The sequence below is a fragment of the Rhinatrema bivittatum genome, chromosome 17 (assembly GCF_901001135.1).
Source record: "Rhinatrema bivittatum chromosome 17, aRhiBiv1.1, whole genome shotgun sequence".
NCBI lineage: Eukaryota > Metazoa > Chordata > Amphibia > Gymnophiona > Rhinatrematidae > Rhinatrema > Rhinatrema bivittatum.
In genome coordinates, this window is record NC_042631.1 from 37,076,183 (window position 1) to 37,098,615 (window position 22,433).

At 44.2% G+C, this 22,433-nt stretch overlaps 1 protein-coding gene across 2 annotated transcripts in view; it reads right to left on the reverse strand.

Annotated features, from left to right (window-relative positions):
• Nucleotides 1-460: 460 nt before the first annotated feature.
• Nucleotides 461-22,433, reverse strand: part of MRPL23 (mitochondrial ribosomal protein L23) — a 31,071-nt gene continuing 9,098 nt past the window's right edge. For both annotated transcript variants that reach the window (XM_029582743.1, XM_029582744.1), the window contains 2 exons: nucleotides 12,446-12,519; nucleotides 461-870 (listed from right to left, as the gene is read on the reverse strand). In XM_029582743.1, coding sequence (XP_029438603.1) covers nucleotides 706-870; nucleotides 12,446-12,519 — 239 coding nt within the window. In that variant the 3' untranslated portion in view covers nucleotides 461-705. The remainder of the gene's footprint in view (nucleotides 871-12,445; nucleotides 12,520-22,433) is intronic.

A 22,433-nucleotide genomic window follows, 5' to 3' on the forward strand; every position in this document is an offset into this window, starting at 1 on the left:
GTGCTGTGGGTCCTAACCCCGCCCACACTCCTCTCCTCCCCCTAATTAGCATTTCATCACCACGATGTGGCCAGTATCGCGTGGAGCAGGGCGGTATCGCCTGCAATAAACGGCCCATCTCGCGCGATAACGCCCCAGCGCACAATAAGGAATGACCCTGTTAGACTGAAAAGCAGCAAATTCTGTCTTACCTGGTTAAGTGAACCGGCTAAGTTGATGTGCCCCAGAGCAGGTCTAAAGTTAGCCGGATAAGCTTAATATCCCCTGTAACTTAGCCGGATAAGTCTTATGCGGCTAACTTACACAGCTAGCTCCATTTCAGTATTGGCCTGGAAAAACCCTTATGGAGCCCCATCAGGACTGCACAGGGAAGCAGGACATCCTCTTGCAGCCCTCGGCCCTATTTGACACAATCAACACCGCCTCTGAGAGGCACCAAATGACAGAAGAAATGCATCGCTTCAGGCACAAGGCGCACTGTTTATTTGAGGCTAAGGGGCAGCAATGCAACAGTAACGCGGGCAATAAGCAAGCCCAAAGTTCACAATGGAGACGTTTAACTCGCAGATGCAAAATACATTGGTTTGGATCAGTCCCTCCACTCCAGTCGTGTAGCCTAAGGCTACTGAGGTCCAGGCCAAACCGTGCTAAAGGAGGGGCTACGAGCAGGACAATCGTCACCCTCCAGGCCACATACGTGGTGCATCACAGCCCAAACCAGTCAGGGATTCCTCCTCGCCGGGGGTCGTCCTTCTGCCTCTGCTTCTCGTCTTCCATGAACTTCTTCTGGATATCCTCGAAAGAACCAGGCTCCAGGCTCTGCTCGCTCTTTGGGAACAAATCCGGAAACTGGAATGTATGGCCCTGAGCCTAAGCAGAGAAGAAGAACGTGTTAAAAATAAACAAAAAAAACAAACCACAAACCCAAGCTTGGTCCCGCTTACCTGCGACAGCTGGAGGTGGGGAAAGCTCCGCTCTAGAGGGGGCTACAGGAAAGGAGCAGTGGCAGTCAGGGGAGCTCGCAGCTCCTGCGTTCCCTGCCCTCTCCTGAAACCATCTGCACCATGGAGAGGAGAGCAACCCCTTAAAGCGCAGTTTTCCCAACCAGCTGACAGCTAGAGAGGACAGGAGGAAGGGCCTTTCCTCAGCTCAGCCACCGGGGAAAATGAGACCTGACTCTACAATTTCACAGTTTGTTAGAAGTGATCTCTTCCGCTCCTCCCATCATTGCCCCTTCCTAGAGAAGCGAGACGTCTTGGACATGGCAGCTCCCTGACTTCCCACCTCGTGTCTTGTGCCTTTTACTAGAGCAAGATCTATTCTGCACACTTCGCGACTGCAGGAGTGGACAAGCCCTGAATCCCTATTTCAGATGTGCAGGGTGTTCAGTCAGCCAAACCACTCCACCAACTAACCTCCGGCTCGCCGTTTTGGTACAGGGCTCAGCACATAGGACGGCTGACTTCTTAAGCCAAGGAAAGCTACTTTCTTTCAGAGCAAAGATAACCGAATTGTGTCCAACTCTGAAGGCTGCATCCCCCAAAACACATAGAACTGAGGAGGGCTACCAACACGGGAAACAGTCTCCCCAACAAAACCTAATGACCCAAATATGCAAATATTCAGGAGAAGAGCAGGGAGAGGAGGATATGACAAAGACATTCAAATACAACAGAGGTATAAATAGTGCATAAGCAGCAAACATTTTTCAGGCTCAAAGCAGGAAGATTCCAGAGTAACACAAAGAAATATTCACTAAATAGGTAGTGGATGCATGAAAAGCATCCCAACGGGGCAAAACAAATGTCTTTTTTTTTAATGCACAGAGGATCTTCTTTGGGGTAAAGAGAGGGTTAAGCCAGAGATCAAGCAGTCTGTGGTAATGCAATAAGGCAGCAAAGTGGGTGAAGACTAGATCAGTCTTGTGGTCATGATCTGCTATCCTAACGCCCCCAAAATAACATAAAATGCATCTGTAAAATAACCTGAGTCATGCATGAAATCTCTTATAAGAGTGATGTCAGTACATGCAGATCTGCTTGACAGAACCATGCTCCAGTCCTTGTGCCAGACACAGCAAGAGATACCTGCACAACACATGGTATTTTCACAAAGCAGTCACCCAGTATATAGGACTACAAACAAACAGATTGATCTATACTAGAGTACCAAATACTAACAGTAGTTGTAAGCAGATAAGAGTCATTTGCCCCCCCCCCCCCCCCAGTCTACCCAAGTGATCTTCTCAATTTCTTGCCCTCTGTATCTGGCCCAAGTGCACCTGAGGTCTGTCACCTCTGCTGGCAGCTCTTCCAGACGTGCACGCAGCATTTCCTCACAATGAACAGCCACATGCATCAAACCCTGAGAACTTGGTGCCACACAGGCGTTCAAGCTTTGGATCGGAGCTCTACTGCAAGAGAGAGCAAGACATCTGCACCTCCCACTACAATCAGAGGGAGACCGGGTTAGAAACGGGTGACACGCAGGGTAGCTAAAGCAGGGGCCTCTCTCCTAAGGAGGGATCGGCTGGACGGTCAGGGTTTGGCATACGGCTGATCAGCACAGGGGGGAACTCCATGTCCTTGTGCCCAGCGTTACTGTACAGCAGTAGCAAGGCTCGACCTGGCCCTTCCCCCTTATCTCTTTTTCTTAAAAAAAAAAAAAAAAGGAAGTTTCACGTTCACGGACCACAAACATTCTCCGGACAGCAGGAGACGCCGGTTCTGGCAACAGGAGAGCTGCCTCGGAATGCAGCGCTCTCATTGGCTGCTGTGCCGAGACTCATTTATAAATCAGGACCGCATGAGCTGGAACCTAAAAGCCTATTTTCTCCCCATTGGTAAACATTTGTAAATATTTGCTTGAATAACAACGTCCATTCTCCAAAAGCAACAACAGCTTGGAGTTTGCGAGAGAAGCGCTGCGAGAGGGATGCGTCTCGGCGGCTGGGAGCACCCGACCCCTGACCCCCAGAATGCACCTGCAGCGTGCAGGCGTTGCATCACAGCAGCCGGCCTGCAAGGCACGGTTGCTTACATAGGTGCATGCAGAGCAGTAAAGAGGGCAGGGGTAGAGCCGGTCCTGTATCCTCAGCAGGGTCACTGGATCCCTCGCTTGGCAGAGGGAAGCTTCAGCACAGAGGAATGCAGTGTGTTCGGCGCTGCAGGAGGCTCATTTTGCCAAGGGCAATGCTGCCCCCTACTGGCTACTATAAGTATATGCTAAACCTGTTTTGGACGCAAGGAGCGGAAAAGCACTGATACCGAGGTCCTCTCATGCACAGACACAGTCTCACATAATACAAACACCGAGCGATCCTCTGCTAGCTTACAACAAGAATTGGTTCTTGCTGTCTTGCAAGAGAACCCCTATGTGTCTGCTCTTAAAGAGCAGAAGTTTAGATACAACTGTATTAGGTAATTTTAGGCCTATTTCTAATTTGTCTTTAATTACAAAACTACTAGAGGCAGCTGTATCACATCAATAGAATAATTTCCTGGCTCAAGTTGGTGCTCGTCATTCTCGGCAATCAGGATTCAGGGCAGGCTACAATACGGAAATGTTACCGACAGCACTGCCGAGTGAAGTTAGGCAGATGCAGGTCTGGATGAGTCTCGACATGTCCGCAGCTTTTTGACTCGATCAATCATAATATTTTACTGCCGCGTCGTTTTGATCTTGGCTGCGGGGATGTAGTTTTGCAGTGGTTTCATTCCTAAATAACAAAACTGCCATTATAAGGCGACTTGGAGTGTGATACAGTCAGCCTGAGCGCCGCTGGAGTTCAACAGTGCTCGGTCTGGGCCCTATTCTGTTTACCTTGTGCCGCTGGCTGCTCTTCTTCAGGAATATGGATTTGGGGCCATACGGCTGATAATCATCCGGTGGCCTCTGTGGATCCTCGAGTCCCGGACAGATGCTAGTCTTGTAAATCAGCATCTTGCTGCAATCACTGCCTGCCCGAAAGAACTTTACGTTCAAGCTCGGCCTCTCTAAAACTGAGTTTTTCTGGACTAGTAGAATAAAATCGCTAAAAGTTTTTCCAAAATTATCAGAAACTTTGATTCCACCAAAAGATTTAATTACTGGGCTGAGAAACCAACTGAATAATAAAACTGTCCTTGTCTAATCGAATATTTTCAGTGGTTAGAGTGAGTTTCTCGTTTTTAAGATTCCTTCATCAATCAGATATTATATTAAAAGAAAAGATCTAGAATCTCTAGCTTATGCTTTAATTTTAAGCAGTCTAAATTTTTGTAATTCTTTGTATTCAGAGTGTGCAGAAAAACTGCTCAAGTGTCTTCAGCTGATGCAAAACTGCTTTTTGGGGCCAAAAGGTCTGATCACGTGACTCCAATTTTGCATAACTCCATTGGTTACCAGTGAGATATAGATTCAAATTCAAAATTTTAACTTAACTTCATAAAGTTTTATATACTGGTTGTCCTCAATACATATCAGAATACTTACTCCCTTATAAAACTTTGCAGGGCTCTAGATCCTCTCTGCAATTGTTATTAAGTATTCCATCTTTAAAACAGATAAAGCTTGAACATACTTAAAGATCTGCATTTTTGTATCTGACTCCATCTTTATTGAATACATTGCTGCTGTCTGCTCAGGAAGAGAGAAATTATTTGAAGTTTCATAAATTGCTGAAGGCCTGGCTGTTTGAACATGCTTTTAAAGAAGAATAATTTCAAGCTGAATTGTGTTATACTATTGATTGTATATATTTTATTTTTTAACCTTGTTTGGTTGTATATTATTGTTACGTATTTGCTTATTTTATGCATATTTTAATTGTAAACTGCTCTGATGGCTCAGAGAATGGAAGTGCAGTATGTTAAATAAATAAAATCAATAAACATAACACAGCTACAATCAAAGAGCAACACTCATAAACAAAGTCACACACCACTCAGAGTAACACACATATATATAATCAAATACTCACACACAGTCTCTCATACACACAATGGGGCAGATTTTAAAAGATTTACGCACATAGGGGGGGTTACGCGCGCCGGGCCTATTTTCAAAAGGCCCAGCGGCACACATAAAGCCACGGGACGTGGCCAGAGGCCTCCGTATGGCCGTTCGGCTGGCAGGCGTAACTTCCACAACAAAGCTATGGGGGGGGGGGGGGGGGGGAACGGGGAGAGCCAGCTGGTCTCCCCGAGGGCTTGGTGCGCGCAAGTTGCACCAGTGTGCACCCCTTTGCATGCGCCGATCCCTGATTTTATAACATGCGCGCGGCTGCGTGAGCATGTTATAAAATCGGACGTGCATTTGTGCGCACCGGGTAGCGCGCACAAATGTAGGCCGTGCGCGTAGGTTTTAAAATTTTCCCCAATATACCTAAGCTCAAACTCATAGCAACACATACACAAAGTCATATGAGCACTCACAGAACAACACATCCAGAGGTAGACGCACACGCACACACACACAATCACACAGAACAAAACAAAGATAATTTTTTGGATGTGAGCACTCAAGTCCATGAACATACTATGTAAAACCTTTTGAAAAAGAATCCATACGTAAACCTACTTTTGAAAATTGCTACTATACGCATGTAAATCCTTTTGGAAATTACCCCCCACCCATGTTTTTACTTTGTCATTCAGATAATAAAAACCTTTACGTTCAAACTGGTAATAAATGCAGAGTCCCATGAGCACAGCCTCCAAGTCTGACCAGACAGACTGGGAGGAGAATGAAAATTTTATTAAGTAGCTCTCCCTCCCCTCCCCTCCCCACAAAAGAAAAACCAAAATAGAAACGAGTGTAATTTTAGCAAGGGCTAAAACGTGTTGTGCCACATCTCAATCCGCCATCCCTCCTGCTGCGGCTGTAACACGCAACGAGACATACACCGGGCAGATGAAAAGCACGCAAGGATGGGCCAGAGCGCATCGCTTTGTGAGCTGTGGGAGAGGAGAACTCAGAGTTGCATGCTCAGTTTTTTTATTCTTGTGTTCCCACTTTTCCTCCTGCTAGGCCGGGGGGGGGGGGGGGGGGAATGGATGAGGAGATGAGAGGATGGGGAGTATTGGTGGAGGAACAGGTGATGAAGATGAGAGGCCAGGAGGGTGGGGGGTGGAGGAGGAGCAGAAAACATGCAATGAGATGGGAGGTTGGTTGGGGACACACGATGAGATGGAAGGCTAGGGGGAAAGGGGGCTATGGCATTGAGGGGGGTGGGCAATCAGATGGGAGGCTCAGGAGAAGGCTGATATCACCTGAGAGTACGATGAGATGACAGGCTGAAAGAACTCTTGGTGAGATGGAGGGAGCATATGCTGCGAGGTGAGTGTGTATCTCGTGCTATATAAGTATGCATCTTGGCATCCTGTTTGCATACTTTGCTGAGACCTCCTGATCTGTATCAAACACTCTGATCTCTTTTATCCTCCTAAAAAGTGTCCAGTTTTCTTTTAAAGGTCTATAGTATTGTAAGATCCCCTTCACGGACAGCAGTGAAATCTATTTCCCCTTAGCCTTCAAAAACTTTCCTTTGCTTTGGTTCATTGCTCCCCTAGTGCAAACGTTCTAGTAGCCGTACTGGTCCTGGAGATTCTCTGTAGGCTCAAATCCCATTTATTGGGCCTCCAGAAGAATTATCCAAAGATGATGACATGCAGGAGCCCTGCAACGATGACATCTGAAGACGGGCCCTCTGTGGGCTCCAGAGCTCAAACTGGTCCAGTAAAAGTTCACACAACCTGCAAAGAATCCACTTTGTCGTAATTTCAAGAAACTTCCTGCAGAGAGTCCTGTAACCTTCAGGGAACTTATGGCTAGAGACTGATTTTGGCATCATCTATTCAGGCAGACTTTCAAGAATTTTTTAAAGATATAATCTATAAACTGGGCTGGACAAGAATTCTTCATGCAAAAGTCAGAGAATGGAGGTTGAACTGTTAGAACCCAGGTGTCATCCTGGGTCATGCTCCACCCTCCTTCTGTTTACAGATAAAGGCTATTGTGATGAATGTCAATACACGGCTTAAGCCTTTCTTGAGCTTAGAAGACCTTCAAGCAGTGATTCAGCCACTTATCTGAACTAATTTTGATTACTGTAATGCTATTTATATAGGATTATAACCAATATGGCATTACAAGCAGTGCGAAACGCTGCCGCCCAAATACTAACTGGGGCTTGGCAATTTGACCCCATCTCTCTTACTCTGTACTCATTGCACCGATTACCGATTCAATGGCGTGTAAAGTTCAAGATACTGACACTGGTTTCACAAGGCCCTGCGTGGCGACGCTTCTTTTTGTATCAGTGGAGTATTAAAGATCTATTGGTCGCCTTGATCACCAAGACCTGTCTACTTAACATTCCATCAGTTCGGCTACCTCGTCTCTCCAAAACCCGGACCAGGATCCTTCACCGCTGCCGGTCCATCATTATGGAATTCTTTCCTGGGTAACATCAGAGCACACGCACGCACTCACGTTTAGGACACTGCGGAAGGTTCAATGTTCTGTATAAGCATTTTCGGATATATGTAAGTAGATGTAGATCTCATTGTTTAAGTGAGTCAGACACAAGTATTTACATCTGTCTTACTGATAGGATCTGACAATCTTAAGGATGTAACATGTTATTATTATTGTATTTTACTTTATCACTTTTATTATGTATGCACTGTTGTTACCTGCCTAGAATGGCAGATCGTGGCAGGCTACACATTTTTTCAATAAAGAAAGAAAATGGAGAACGTGATGTCAGTAATCGAGATGGCTGCCTAGATGTTAAATTACCCTGTTTGGACTTATAAATTGGCCTTTAATCTGCCGTGATTACTTGAGGAAGTCCTTCTGACTCTCAAGATGCCCACGTGACACAAAATGGGAGATTTAAAACAATTTTCCTACCCAAAGAGTGGTGGCTCTGCTGGAACAGTGGGGAGAATGGTCTCAAGGGAGCATAAAGCCATTGGTCCTGAGTCCACCTGGCTACACGCTAGGAAATAGGGGCGTTAAAACAGAGTTGATTGAAATTGTTACTGATCTTCAAGGAAACATCTTAGAAATTGGCAGGATGACGCAGAATCTAAACTGGAGGGCCAGGTTGAGTGGATGACTCAGTTGCAAATTGGCTATGCACGATTTAGAGAGGAAAAATTCTGATCTATCAGAAAAGCTGGAAAACCTAGAGAATAGATCTAGATGCAGCAACTTGAGGATTTGGGGTGTCCCTGAGTAGGAAGCTTATAATGATGCAGCAGCGGTGGTGGAACCAATGGTAAAGCCATTCTGATGGCTGGAGACCAAAGACCTGGAAATAATGGTGGAGCATAAATCTAATGCTTCTAGGGACCCTGTGGCATGTCTGCAGGACTACCCGCTGAAAGAGACCATCTTACAACGTGCAACGTCTCTGGGTAAGCTGGTTTGGGAGAGCCATAAAGTGGAGATGTCTGTGTGAAGTTACCATCATCTTGTGCAAAGAAAATTTTTGATATTGATGGCTTTTCCCATTTGCATTGGTTTTTACAATAAGTGGTGTGATCTCCAGAGTTATAACTGTTGAAGAGACTTTTACTATCTTAATAGCTACTGGTACTGCAGTCATCTATACAAAGTCTCCCACCAGGTCGCCAGTGAAGAGTGGCTCAGCGAAATGGCACCGTGTTTCTGCTTCCAAAGATGGAAGACTGTTGAAGAGGCAATCCGGTGGTTTGGCTACATCGAAAGACACCGTGACTTGAGTGCTTTGCGTGATAGTTTGGAACGTTTATCTGGGTTTTCTCTCTCTCATAGTTGAACAAGGATGGAGAGAGATCCAAACCGGGTTGGATACTACATTTTCATGGAGCTTTTTGGTGGCTTTCTTGATCGCAGATATCATTCCTCATTTTTTTCCTTTTGATCTGTGCTATGGATTTACGGATTACAGATCTTATTTGGGAGGGGGCCTGTGAATGTGAAGAGGATTAGGGTGGTTTGGTTACTGATCAGATTAAGAGGGTATGTTTATTTTACTTTAGAAGGGGTGAGAACTTGTGTGTTTGCTTTCTGGTGGGGTTATTTTTTTTTAACCTATGCTGATGTTTGTCTTCTAATCTTATTTTGTTAAAATGTGAAGTGGCTCAATGTGCCCTCGAAGACACAACTATTTCTTCAGGGGGGGGGGTGGGGTTTGGGGGGGTTGGTTTTTTTTGGTTTTTTTTTTTTAGAAGAAACCCATCTTAGGAAAATCATGAACACCTTTGGAATAGTAAATATATATATATATATATATATATATATATATATATATATCTGCTTCTTTTGTGCAAAATAAATATTGTAGTATTGGGATACTTTTTTCTAAATATCTCCTAGTGGACATCCAAGAGTGGAGACCTATTGTGATCAAAATGCATTTGGATACTCAACTTTATACCTTAGTAAATATATATACTACAAATTTAGCCTCAGGTACTTATTGACTCTTTACGGGAGGTTCTGAGTTTACATTTAGAAAGGATTATCATTCTGGGTGGAGGTTTTAATATAACTAGTACCCAGCTTTGGATAATTCATTGGGTGGAGGGAGGGGATGAAACTTCAGCTGAAAATATTACTTCGGAAATTTGATTTGATATTTGGCAGATGTTAAATCCTTCACGGAGGGACTATACTTATTTTCTTTGCCTCACAATTCCTACTCCATGATAGACATTTTCTTACCAATAAAGCATTGGTTTATTGGACATCCAATAACATCCCCCACATGTGCGACTGGTCATTCTGCTGTCCTTGGAGAGCACCTTTTAAAGGTAAGCAGCTCTGCTCTGTTAGGCAAAGAAGGATGAGGCTTCATGTACAGAAACATCCAAATGGCCAGACCCATTTTTCTAACAGATAAAACTCCTCCAGCCTTCTGTGATTAGAATTGTGCCCTAAAAACTTTTTTTTTTCCTGATGAGGGCATCAGTTCAGAAACGATTGGTGAAAAAAGATTTTTGATAATTTAAAAAAAAGTTAATTTCTTTGTTACAAAACTAAGTAATAAATATGGATATTGGCATTATTTCTTGATACTATCGTGCTATAATATGGTTGGATTTCTCTCCTACTCAGGAAAATCTGAGCATTCGCTGTTGGAGGCTGAAAGAGGGTTTTTGTTGGAAGATTCTGACTTTTGTCAGGAAAGATGGCGATTTATTTTAGGGAACATGATACTGATGTCACCACCTCTCCACAAATTTTGTGGGATTGCTTTAAGGTGGTGGTTTGGGGGAAATTGGTTGCATGGATGGTGCAAAAGAACAGGAAAAATGACAGAGGAGTTTGGATTTAAAAAAATCTTATTGAGTTCTTAGAAAATGTATCCTTCATATAGGCAATTGGAATCTACTTGTATTCAGTTACTTAATCTTTCTACCATACTTTGAATCGTACCCATCAGCAGTATTTTGCATTTGGGAAGAAGGCTAGCAAGTTATTAGCTTTAAAACTGAGGAAGAGACCACAACTGACTCACACAGCGAAGCTACATGATAAACATGGAGGCCTTCCCATGTGGAGTGCAGAGTCCATTAATCTTAATGCTAGCATTAGGGGATTCATAAGGTTTTAATCCACAGAACAAAATGATTACCACTTTATCCATCACTTTAAACTTAAACGACCAATGAACTCTATCAAAGGCCTCCTCGGCATCATCAGTCAATACTAAAGAAGAAATAATATTCTCTTTCCTTGAAAACCATATCAAATTTAGAACATTAGAATATCAAATATTATCCGCTGGCTGTCTAACCCACTGTAAACCCTGATTGGTCCCCATGCACTAAATCTGGGGCTACACCCCTCCAACCCAACTGACAATACTAAAGAAGCCAGTATTTTAGTATCCAAGTTTAGTAGGGAAATAGGTTGATATGCCCCACAGACGGTACAATCTTTCTCCTGTTTAGATCTCGGCCATCTGCATTGAAGGTGGCAAACCATCTAATAGCGCATTAAACATATGCACTAATGGGCCCACAAGTGGACCTTTAAATCTCTTATAGAATTTGCTAGAGAACCCATCCAAACCAGACAGTTTCCCTGACTTCAGACTCAGGATAGCCTGGAAAAACCCAAATTCTAATATATCTCTATTCAACCTGTCTTGCAGGTCTAGAGGGAGCATAATTGACCTGCTAGATGTGAAGGAAATGTTCTGTCTTGTCTGGGTGTTCAAACTGTTTTATGTTAAAAGCTTGTAATCTGCTATGTATATCATTGTTAAAATAGCAGAATATAAAGTTTTTAAATATACTTTCTTGGGAAACTGAATTTGATGAGACAGTGCTTTCTGGGAATTAATAGATGTTCCATCGCTTCCTTAATTGTTAACAATGGATATAGGTTGCTTTTTCCAATGGTGTTTGACTCCTGAGAGACTGCAGAGGATTTATCCTGGAGTTGGGAATTCATGTTGGAGGCTGTGAGGAGGGGTAGGCTCCTTCCTTTATGTTTGCTAGGACTGCCTTAACATTCAAACTTATTGAGATACGGTGTTTTCCCTGTTTTTTATAGCACTGGTTGTAAAATCGCAAAGGATCCAAAGGTGACTCCGCTGGGTGCATGTGATTTTGATATTTCTGAGTGGGTGTGGAAGTTGATTCCCCAAATCATAACTGCTGCAAGATGTGACATTGCTCAACATTGGGAAAGAGTTGATTTACTTGGGGAAGCAAAACTGTAATGTAGGTTATGGCAGGTGCATTTACTGAGTCGTTTAACTGATCTTAGAAAGGATGAAATTCTAATTTTGATGCAATATGGATGCCATCTAAGAAATGGATGAAACATAGGATTTTAATTATACCTCTGATATATGCTATCAATATATACATGGGGAGGGATGGAGGATAGTAAGGGGAGGGAGAGGGCTTCAGGGGGCTACTGGGGGAAAATATTCATTAGAATTTCAATAAAATGCAAAAAAAATAAAAATAAAAATTACACAGTGCCAACCAGGACAAATGTGGGGTGTTCTCCAGAATCGTGCTCCTGCCTCTATACACAGATTTCACTTCCAGCCTTTAGGAGACAGGATAAACCTGGCATTGACAATACAGAGACTCCCCTTCTAGCCACCTGCGAGCAACACTGGACAAAGATCTGATAATCACTTCGGCGCTTAATGAGATGAAGGCAATAGAGAAGGAATACAAAAAAAAAAAAAAAAAGACTTCAGAAACGCAGAAGATGCCACAGAACCAGCCCCTGTGCTCCTGATAGGCAGAGGCTCAGCTGGTGGATATGAGCTGAGCTGGACTAGGGAAGCCTCCCAAGGAGGTGCAACACTGAATGCCTCCAACAGCAGATCAAGGAACTGGGCTTGGGCTATTCTCAGCCTGCAGAGGCCCAAAGGGGATGGCCAGGGGGGGGCGCCCTCCCTCTCCCCACTATCTCACCACCACAGCTCTTATACAGTGCTTACCAGTTGAACATAGGCCACTTTGTAATCGGGCACCTTCACCCGCTGGTTCTTGTGGTCCCTCTTCTTGTTGGAACCTGTGCAGAGAAATATATTAAGCTTTTACCTTCTTTTTTAAACTTTATACGAGAGACATACAACAAAACGTGTTCATAAAATTCTCATTGGCATCAGATAGAACTGAACTTGTTGTACACCAACATCGGACATTAGGTAAATAATCAACAGGAGAAAAGGTCTATAGTCCTCGTTCCTGTGCCATGCCCAATGCCTGCTCCCAGCTCAGACATAAGCTGTGGTGAGGAGTACTAGATAATTATGCAGTATGAGGCAGCAGCTCCCCGAGCTCAGAAGGCACACACACGCACACACACTCCCTACACCTCAATCCGCAGGGAGACGGGCTGAGAGAAACAGGGACTCAAAAGCTGAGGCAATCTCTTGTTCTACTGCCCCCACAAGTCCTGAACCAGTCTACGTTAGCATCGCGTGTGAATGAAGGAGCCCACACCCTCTCCAGCACTCGGTCTGGAGAATAAGAGAGGGAATCTATGCATTCACTAAAGAATGCCTGCACATTAATTCAGGTTTCTTACAACAACCCAACAGCTTCTGTGTTAATCACCAACTTGAACACCATCATTCGCATCTAAATTTTAACTGGTAGTTGAAATTCCACTTTTGTATGAGGGTGGAAGTAGCCTCTGATGTTTGTCCTTCTACTGCCAGTCAGTGATAAATATGAGAAACAGTTTGTTTGTTTTTTTCCACCCAGCCCTGTCCTTGTTGGCCTTTGAGCTTCCAGCATGAGCCTTCAATTCACAACCAGCCGAGGATGTGGCCCCTATTTTCTTGTGATAATAGGGTTCTTCGTGCAGATGAGGCATGGCAGAGTACTGCAGAACCGCAGCTCGGCTGAAACCACCGGCTTGATCTCTTTCGAGAGGCAGCCCAGGCTAAGAAGAACCTGAACCCGGTCCCACAGGCAAACAAACTAGCCGAGGAGCCAAATAATGGAGGCAATTGTCAAAAACCACCCGCCTCTGTGCAAAGGCCGCCGGGTACAACCTTGTATCTCATTTTCCAAGGGAAAACACGCGTGCATTTTCACCTCGAAAATCTGCCAGGAGTCTAACACACCTGCAGAACTACGCACCTGTAAGTTTCTATGGAAAATGGCATGCGCAGACTGTATCTTCCAAGTTGTGTTTCAATCCTGCCCAAAATGCCCCCAGGAACAACTCCACACACCCCCTTCCAAGTCCAGTTAAAGGTACACGCTAGCTAGCATGCAGGTGGGGGCTAGTTTCAAGCTATTTACCTGTGTGAATAGCTGTCATGACTGCCCTCTGTAGCGATCAAGGGGCTCTACACCTCTGCAATTCCTTTGATGGAGCAACGTAGGAAACTTAGAATGAGGCGTTCTTCATTCTATATAATCAGACTAGCTGACACATGGCAAGGTTTGTGTTGGAAGAGAGAAAGCAGACGAAGCAGAATCCCCCATCTTAACAGAGTGAGCCCTGCCTGTGCGAGATACGGAGAGACGTCCACCTCTCTGAATCAGGCCACAGTCTGTCTTCAGTTTCTGAATCACAGGAGGGTAACTCATCTTGTAGAATTAATGCATATTAAAATTTAAATTGAACAGGAAAATAAGATGTGCCGTGCTGGGTCAGACCAAGATCCAGCGAGCCCAGCTTCCGGTTTCGACAGTGGGCCATTGCAAAAACGTAGATCTGATTTCTTGCTTCTCACTCCCAACAAACCATAGTGGGTTTCCTGAAGTCACTTAGTTAATAATCGTTTATGGAATTTGCCCAACCCCCTTTTTTAAACCCCACTACGTTGGTTGCTGTGACCACATCCTCGGGCAACAGATTCTACGGCTTAACGGTGCGATGGGTGAAAAATATTTTCTTAGAATTTGTTTTAAATCCCCCACCTGTTAGTTTCAAGAAGTGTCCCCTAGTCCTAGTATTAATTGAAAGGGTAAATAAGTGCTTCCTGTGTGTCTTGTCCACCCCACTCGTGATTTTATAAACCTCTGATCATATGTCCTCTCGGGAGTTATAAATTAATCCTGCAAATGCAAGTCATCGAATTGGGTTATACAAAAAAAAATGGCTGCAGCTTTAGGGAGGGGGAGGCTCCAGCAAACGAGGGGGGTCGCTGTCCAAGCCAGTGGTGCATTCAAGGGATCCATATGGGCTTATCTTACAGACATCCTCTTTTTTTTTATACTCCCCACAGTGTAGCACCAGACATTTTGAAATCAGAAAGACAACAGGGAATTCTAGATCCAATGCAGAACATTTCAGACACATGACGACTCATTTTATACCCTACTATCTGGTGAGACCCCTCTAGTGTTTTGAGATATGCGGGGGGGAAATCTCCCAGCATTGGTAACACACTGTAGGATGTCATCCACAGAAAAGAAAGTTTGAAAAAGAAAACCTGCTGGATGAGGTGATTCTCTAATTAGAGAAGAGGCTCCACAGGCAAACGGAAATGAACAGGGGGAAAAGGACAGAAAATACAGCAGACTGGGCCCCATTAGACATCCCCTGGACCCTAGTGCTTTGCTTACAAGAGATCTCCGGTCCTCCTCCCACTGCCAGACTGTCCTGCACCAGACTTCCTGCCTTCAGCTGTTGTGCACAAAATCAAGAACAGGGTACTGCTACCTTATAACTTGAACATAAGAAAGAACATGAGAAATTTGCCATGCTGGGTCAGACCAAGGGTCCATCAAGCCCAGCATCCTGTTTCCAACAGAGGCCAAACCAGGCCACAAGAACCTGGCAATTACCTAAACACAAAGAAGATCCCAAGCTACTGATGAAATTAATAGCAGTGGCTATTCCCTAAGTCAACTCCAAATATTATTAGTCTATGCCCCTCCGGGATTACTTGAAGCTGATGTCTCTCCCCTCATTGAAGCCATAGTGAAGCACATCGATTCAGACCTCCCTACCTTGATCATGGGAGATTTCAATCTACACACTGACGCCTCTCCCCGCTCCTCCAATTGTGAAACTCTCAACTCCCTCAAAGCCATGGGATTCACGCAGATCATAAACAATCCGACGCACAAAGCAGGACATACGCTTGACCTTATCTTTATCAACTCAAAGTTCACCTGCTCTGAGGCATCCTCTTGTAACCCAGTCCCATGGTCAGATCACTTTCTGATAACCACCAAGATCTCCACAATGCAACAGACCCACAACCCACAGTACCCGTCTACCATTCATTTCAGGAAAGCATGTGCATCCGAGATCCTCAGCGACCATCTTACGAAAGAACTCCCAAACCTGGATCTATCCAACCCTGATTCAGCCGTTCTCTCATGGAACAACATCACGGAAGCAGTTGCAAATAATTTATGCCCGGTAGTCTCCAAAACAATAAATCCAGAAAAAAAAGGAAATCAACCCTGGTTCTCTACTGAGCTAAAGCGGTTGAAACAAGTCCTACGTCACAAAGAAAATAAATGGCGCAAAGATCAAAACGCCTCTACGCTTTCGACCTACAAAGGAACCTTACATCTCTACAGGACCACAATTCTAAAATCCAAAAGAGAATACTATGCAAGCAAAATCCACGAGTTCCAATATGATGCCAAGTCGCTGTTCTCTTATGTGTCTCAAATCACAAAGCCTTCCCCATCGACTATACCCGACGAGCAGGCACAATCGAAGGCCAACGAGCTTGCTTCTTTCTTTCAGCAAAAAATTGCAAATACCCTGGCACTCTTACCAACCAATACTTCCTCCAGCTCTACACTCATCAAATCTCACACCCACTCTGGAATCAAACTCAACAATTTCGAATTAACGTCCTCCGATGAAATTGAATCCATCCTCAAGAGACTGAAACCATCTAGCCATCCAAATGACAACATCCCTTCCAAACTGCTGCTACTGATTCCTAACAAGATCTCGGTACCTATAGCGAACATTATAAACTGCTCGTTAACCCAAGGGAGATAACCAGACAGCTTAAAAACTGCTTCTCTTAAACCCCTCCTCAAGAAACACAACTTAGACCCCAAAGAACTTGCCAACTTCCGCCCTATTTCAAATCTCCCATTTTTAGCCAAACTAACAGAGAAATTGGTTAATATTCAACTTTCAGAATATCTTGAAGAACACAATATCCTATTCCCATCCCAATACGGATTTCGCAAATCTCACAGTACAGAAACGCTTCTCATATCATTAACAGACCATATCATTATGGGATTAGACAAAGGCTACTCCTTTCTTCTAGTACTCCTAGACATTTCGGCGGCATTCGATACCGTCAACCATTCCATTCTCCTGACTCGCCTAGCAGACATAGGTATTTCCGGATCAGCCCTCAGTTGGTTCTCATCATTCCTTAGTAATAGAAGCTTCAAAGTTAAAATTAACAATAAAGAATCTCCATCGACAAGATCCTCACTTGGTGTTCCTCAAGGATCCTCTCTGTCACCCACTCTCTTCAATGTCTACCTCCTCCCCCTCTGCCAGCTTCTAACTGACCTTAACCTAACACATTATCTATATGCTGATGACGTGCAGATTCTGATCCCGATAACAGAATCCATCACAAAATCACTCACGCATTGGAACAAATGCCTAACACTGATCACCAGCCTTCTCAACAGTCTTAATTTGGTTCTCAACGCTTCTAAGACCAAACTCCTCCTCATCTCCTCCAATCAAGACAACCAACCCACACAGACCTTCCTCAACACCCAACTCACGCACACCCATGTAAGAGATCTCGGGGTTCTACTCGACAACCGCCTAAACCTAAAGAAAATGATCAACACCACAACCAAAGATTGTTTCCATAGACTCCAGGTTCTAAAAAGACTCAAACCGCTACTATTCTTCCAGGACTTCAGGACAGTTCTGCAAGCCTTAATATTTGCTAAAATAGACTATTGCAGCGCTCTTCTCTTGGGTCTCCCCAGTTCATCCACAAAACCCCTACAGTTGATACAGAATGCAGCGGCAAGAATTCTGACTAACACCAACCGTAGAAAACACATATCACCTATCCTTCATAAATTACACTGGCTCCTGGTGAAATACAGAATCCTGCACAAATCACTAACTTTAATTCACAAATCTATTTACAATCATCTGCATCTGGACCTCAAATTCCCTCTCAATCTCCATATTAACAACAGACCGACCACTATCAACTGTTTATTTAGCCTACATTAGGCACCGTATCTTCTACTTATGTTATTAACCCATATGTACTAATCCAAGTTATATCGACCTGTTCATTGTAAGACATTTACTTGTCAATGTTATTGTTTAGAATGTAAACCGAATTGATCAGTAATTCTGTTATTGGAAAGTCGGTATATAAAAATGCTAAATAAAGGAACCCTACAGGCCCCACCTACAAAAGCTACACGCCTCACCTCGACCAAAGATCGATCCTTTTCAACAGCAGGCCCAGCTATCTGGAACAACATCCCATATGACCTTAGACTGGAACCCTGCCTAATAACATTTAGAAAAAAAACTCAAGACCTGGCTTTTCCACCAGGCCTTCTCAGATCTCTCAGTCACACATTAGACGACCGAATACCCTTTTTGAACTATGGATCTCCATACTAACCTCATGTTCGGAATAAGACCCTACTCTGTCGCTTTAACTGTTATTATCCTAATCACTATGTTCCTTTAGACCTTTCTTTCTAGCAGTCTTTGCTTCCAAGTTTACTACCCTTGTTGAATGTAACTTTGTCCTTCCGTTGTAACTATGGTTTCTGTTATAGTTTCCCCTTTTCGATGTAAACCGACCTGATATGGTTCCTACCATGAAGGTCGGTATAGAAAAAGTGTTAAATAGACAAACTTGATTAATAGCCATTAATGGACTTCTCCACCAAGAACTTATCCAAACCTTTTTTGAACCCAGCTATACTAACTGCACTAACCACATCCTCTGGCAACAAATTCCAGAGCTTTATTGTGCGTTGAGTGAAAAAGAATTTTCTCCAATTAGTCTTAAATGTGCTACTTGCTAACTTCATGGAATGCCCCCTAGTCCTTCTATTATTCGAAAGTGTAAATAACTGATTCACATCTACTCGTTCAAGACCTCTCATGATCTTAAAGACCTCTATCATATCCCCCCTCAGCCGTCTCTTTTCCAAGCTGAAAAGTCCTAACCTCTTTAGTCTTTCCTCATAGAGGAGCTGTTCCTTCCCCTATATCATTTTGGTAGCCCTTCTCCATCGCAATTATATCTTTTTTGAGATGCGGCGACCAGAATTGTACACAGTATTCAAGGTGTGGTCTCACCATGGAGCGATACAGAGGCATTATGACATTTTCCGTTTTATTAACCATTCCCTTCCTAATACCTCTCTTTCAAGAGAAAAGCCAGGTCTTCCCTTCCCCCGATTTAACGCCCCCTGCGTCTGATTGAAGACGTGAAGTTATTTTCCCTGCTGTGAATTTGATCACCACTGCCGTTTTGATTTAAATTGACTGTAGTCTTCCTCGAGGCCATTCTTGGTAAGAGACGGACTATCGAACTATGTCCGGGATACAAAACTTGAGTAATACCATTTATAATGTTATGCATATAAGGTTAAAGGGCAGCCTGAGAAATTATATTTGATTTGGAAAAAATAGGGAAATTTGTTTTGGGGAATTGTTTATACCTATAGTACCTGACTAATATGCTTTATGATGCTTTGCTTTTGAGTTATCGTATGCAAATGTGAATAACCCATGATTTAACCCTTGCTGCTAATGATATCTGTAAATAAGAAATGCCGGGACTGAGATGATTGCTTGCTGGATGTATAATATTGATGGGTCTTCCGATATTAACCCAAGATGAGTCCTTGGTCTGGGTTTATTCATAAGTATAACGTGGGAAGTTACTGTCAACAGTCTGCATTGTCTGTACTTACCACGGGTGCACACACTGTGGCCTGTTTTCAAAGGGAAATCAGCAAGGGCCACGTGCACAGGCTTAGGAGGGCCACGTTCCCGGCACCTGCTGCGGGTGACAAAGCAGAAAATCCAAACGTATGGCCTAATCGCCCCCAGGAAGGTCTCTTTTTAAGCCAGGGAAAAGCACAAGCGCTGTGGAAGACTGCACAGGCTTTTATCTGGGCAGAGGCGGCCAATCTTCTGCAAAGCCCGGATAAAGTCAGGCTTCATCCAGGTAAATGGCTTTGCAAATTGTCCTCTTAATGTCTGCGTTTACACGCGAGTGGGGCCTTAGCAACCATCCTTTGAAGAATGTTTGTTCCTCTTCTGGATTAAGGTCCCTACAGCATCCATCACTCAGCCATGGAGAGAAACAGGTTAAGAACATAAGAACATGCCATACTGGGTCAGACCAAGGGTCCATCAAGCCCAGCATCCTGTTTCCAACAGTGGCCAATCCAGGCAACAAGTACCTGGCAAAATACTAAGAAGATCCCATGCTCCCGCTGCTAGCAATAGCAGTGGCTATTCTCTAAGTCAACTTGATTAATACCAGTTAATGTACTTCTCCAAGAGCTTATCCAATCCTTTTTTAAACACAGCTATACTAACTGCACTAACCACATTCTCTGGCAACAAATTCCAGAGCTTTATTGTGCGATGAGTGAAAAATAATTTTCTCCGATTAGTTTTAAATGTGCCCCATGCTAACTTCATGGATGCCCCCTAGTCCTATTATCTGAAAGTGTAAATAACCAATTCACATCTACTCGTTCAAGACCTCTCATGATTTTAAACACCTCTATCATATCCCCCCTCAGCCGTCTCTTTTCCAAGCTGAACAGTCCTAACCTCTTTAGTCTTTCCTCATAGGGGAGCCGTTCCATCCCCTTTATCATTTTGGTCACATGAAGGATAGGGGAGGTATCAAGGAAGGCTATCCGGACCTGCACTCTTCCCAGATGGGAGCGACCACATGATTTTTTGGATCTCAGGGCTTGTAATGGGAGCTGTCAAAGAGTCAAGCTGGTACAGATGATTTAGAAAAGAATCTTAAGTCCTGCACAAGGTTTTGTCATGGAGAGGCTAAACAGGGGAGAAATGCCTAAGAAAGGTGGCATTAATTCCGACAGAAAGGTACTTACCATGCCCTTCCTCGATTCCACACAATAAGGAACCAGATTATTATTTTTTTTCTTTTTAATGGCATGAGCCAGTAACGGCACTGCTCTGCTGCCATGTTCGGAATATTTCTGTTTGGTGAATCTAAGTGATCTCTTGATCTGAGACATCTGGAAAGCTATGTTCAAGTCCTTTATCCGAGTCAGCAAGGTCTGAGAGCTCTCATTTTTCTAAGATGGGTAATGAGAGCACTAATCTGATTCTTCAAACCGTTTTCTAGATTTCCAACCTACGAGCTGTGTTGCACTCATTAGGAGAACGATCTGGGTTAAAACCATAAGTAATCTTTTTGCCTGACTTACTAAACTCTTCATTACCAAGCACAGAGAGACTACATCTCCATCTTCCACTGAAACAATCAATATTTTGTAACACTGCAGTTAAGAATGGGTTGATAATCTGAAATACCACACCATAAAATATCCCATGAACTACCAAGAGGTAGTATTTCAGGACTGCAAAGGCAATAATTGAACTTCCTGGAGGAGTCGTGTCTCTGAGAATAAAAAAGCATTGCCTCTGCCTGAATCAAATCCTTGAAACTAGGAGGTGGTGCAGAGATTGAAAGGCAGATATAGGACCTATCGACAGTAGGATTCGGAACTGCATGCCAGCCATCTTCAATAATCAACGCAGAAACGTCAATTTCATTTCGCGGCCTAACAGGCACTTCAAAGCAGACTGCAGTGTAGGTAAGCGGAGGTCCATAAAGTTAAGTCCAGTTACATGTATACAGCCATTTCAGTTTATAATGTGGCAAGTGGTGCATCGCACCGATGGCGGGAATTGGTTACTGTCCTTATTGCAGGTTAAATAGATTCTTTGTTCTTTGGTCTGGGTATGACAGTGTGCACTGCATGGCAGCATTCAGTTTTCTCTGATTAGTACAGTGTTAGATTCCACAGCCTTCAGTGGCACAGGTCTGCTGGTTTTTACCTGACATTCAGGCCGATACAGTAAGGACGCGTAAGAAAAAGTGCGGCAGTGCCGGGCGCCCGCTCGTTTGACGCGAGCACATTTTGGTTCACAAGCCACTCGATTCAGTATTCAAATTAGACGCAAATCCAAGCGGCGGTAAACGAGCGTCCAAAGCGCGTCAATGAAGCGGTAGGTGTTCGCAATCCATTTTACTGTATAGAGCGGTATACAGCGCCTATACAGTATCCAGGGTGCGCTGGTACCTGTCATTTGAAATGTCATTCCACCAGGTAGGTGGATGGTTCTTTTCTACACGATCGGAGGCCCCGCTGCCTTGAGCGCAGTTCATGGACGTCCAAGGTCGGAGCTTCCGTTCATGGACCTTCCCACCTGTATCCGGGCGTCGATGATTGTAGGCCGGAACTCCAAAGTTGGAGCTTCCGTTCATGGATGTCCATAGAGGCGTCCATGCCTCTGCTGGACCCCGGAACCTCAGGACGCCTAGCAGACGCCGGATGAAGGCATTCGTAGTGGCGTCCGTATAGGCGTCCATGCCTCCGCTGGACCCAGGAACCTCAGGACGCCTAGCAGACGCCCGGAACCTCAGGACGCCTAGCAGACGCCGGATGAAGGCGTCCGTAGAGGTGTCCGTATAGGCGTCCATGCCTCCGCTGGACCCTGGAACCTCAGGACGCCTAGCAGACGGATGAAGGCCTGGCAAGCCTCCCATCTCTCCAGCATCCATAGAGGCGTCCATGTCCGGAGCCTCAGAGACGCCCAGAGATGGATGGTACACTTGAACCCAAACAGAATACATACCTCCTCCGGTCTTGCTGCTGGGTTCTACAATCAGCCGAGCATGTCGAGCATTTCTCATTCTGCTTCTCAACCAAATGAAAAATAGCGCCAGAGACAATATATGCATGTTG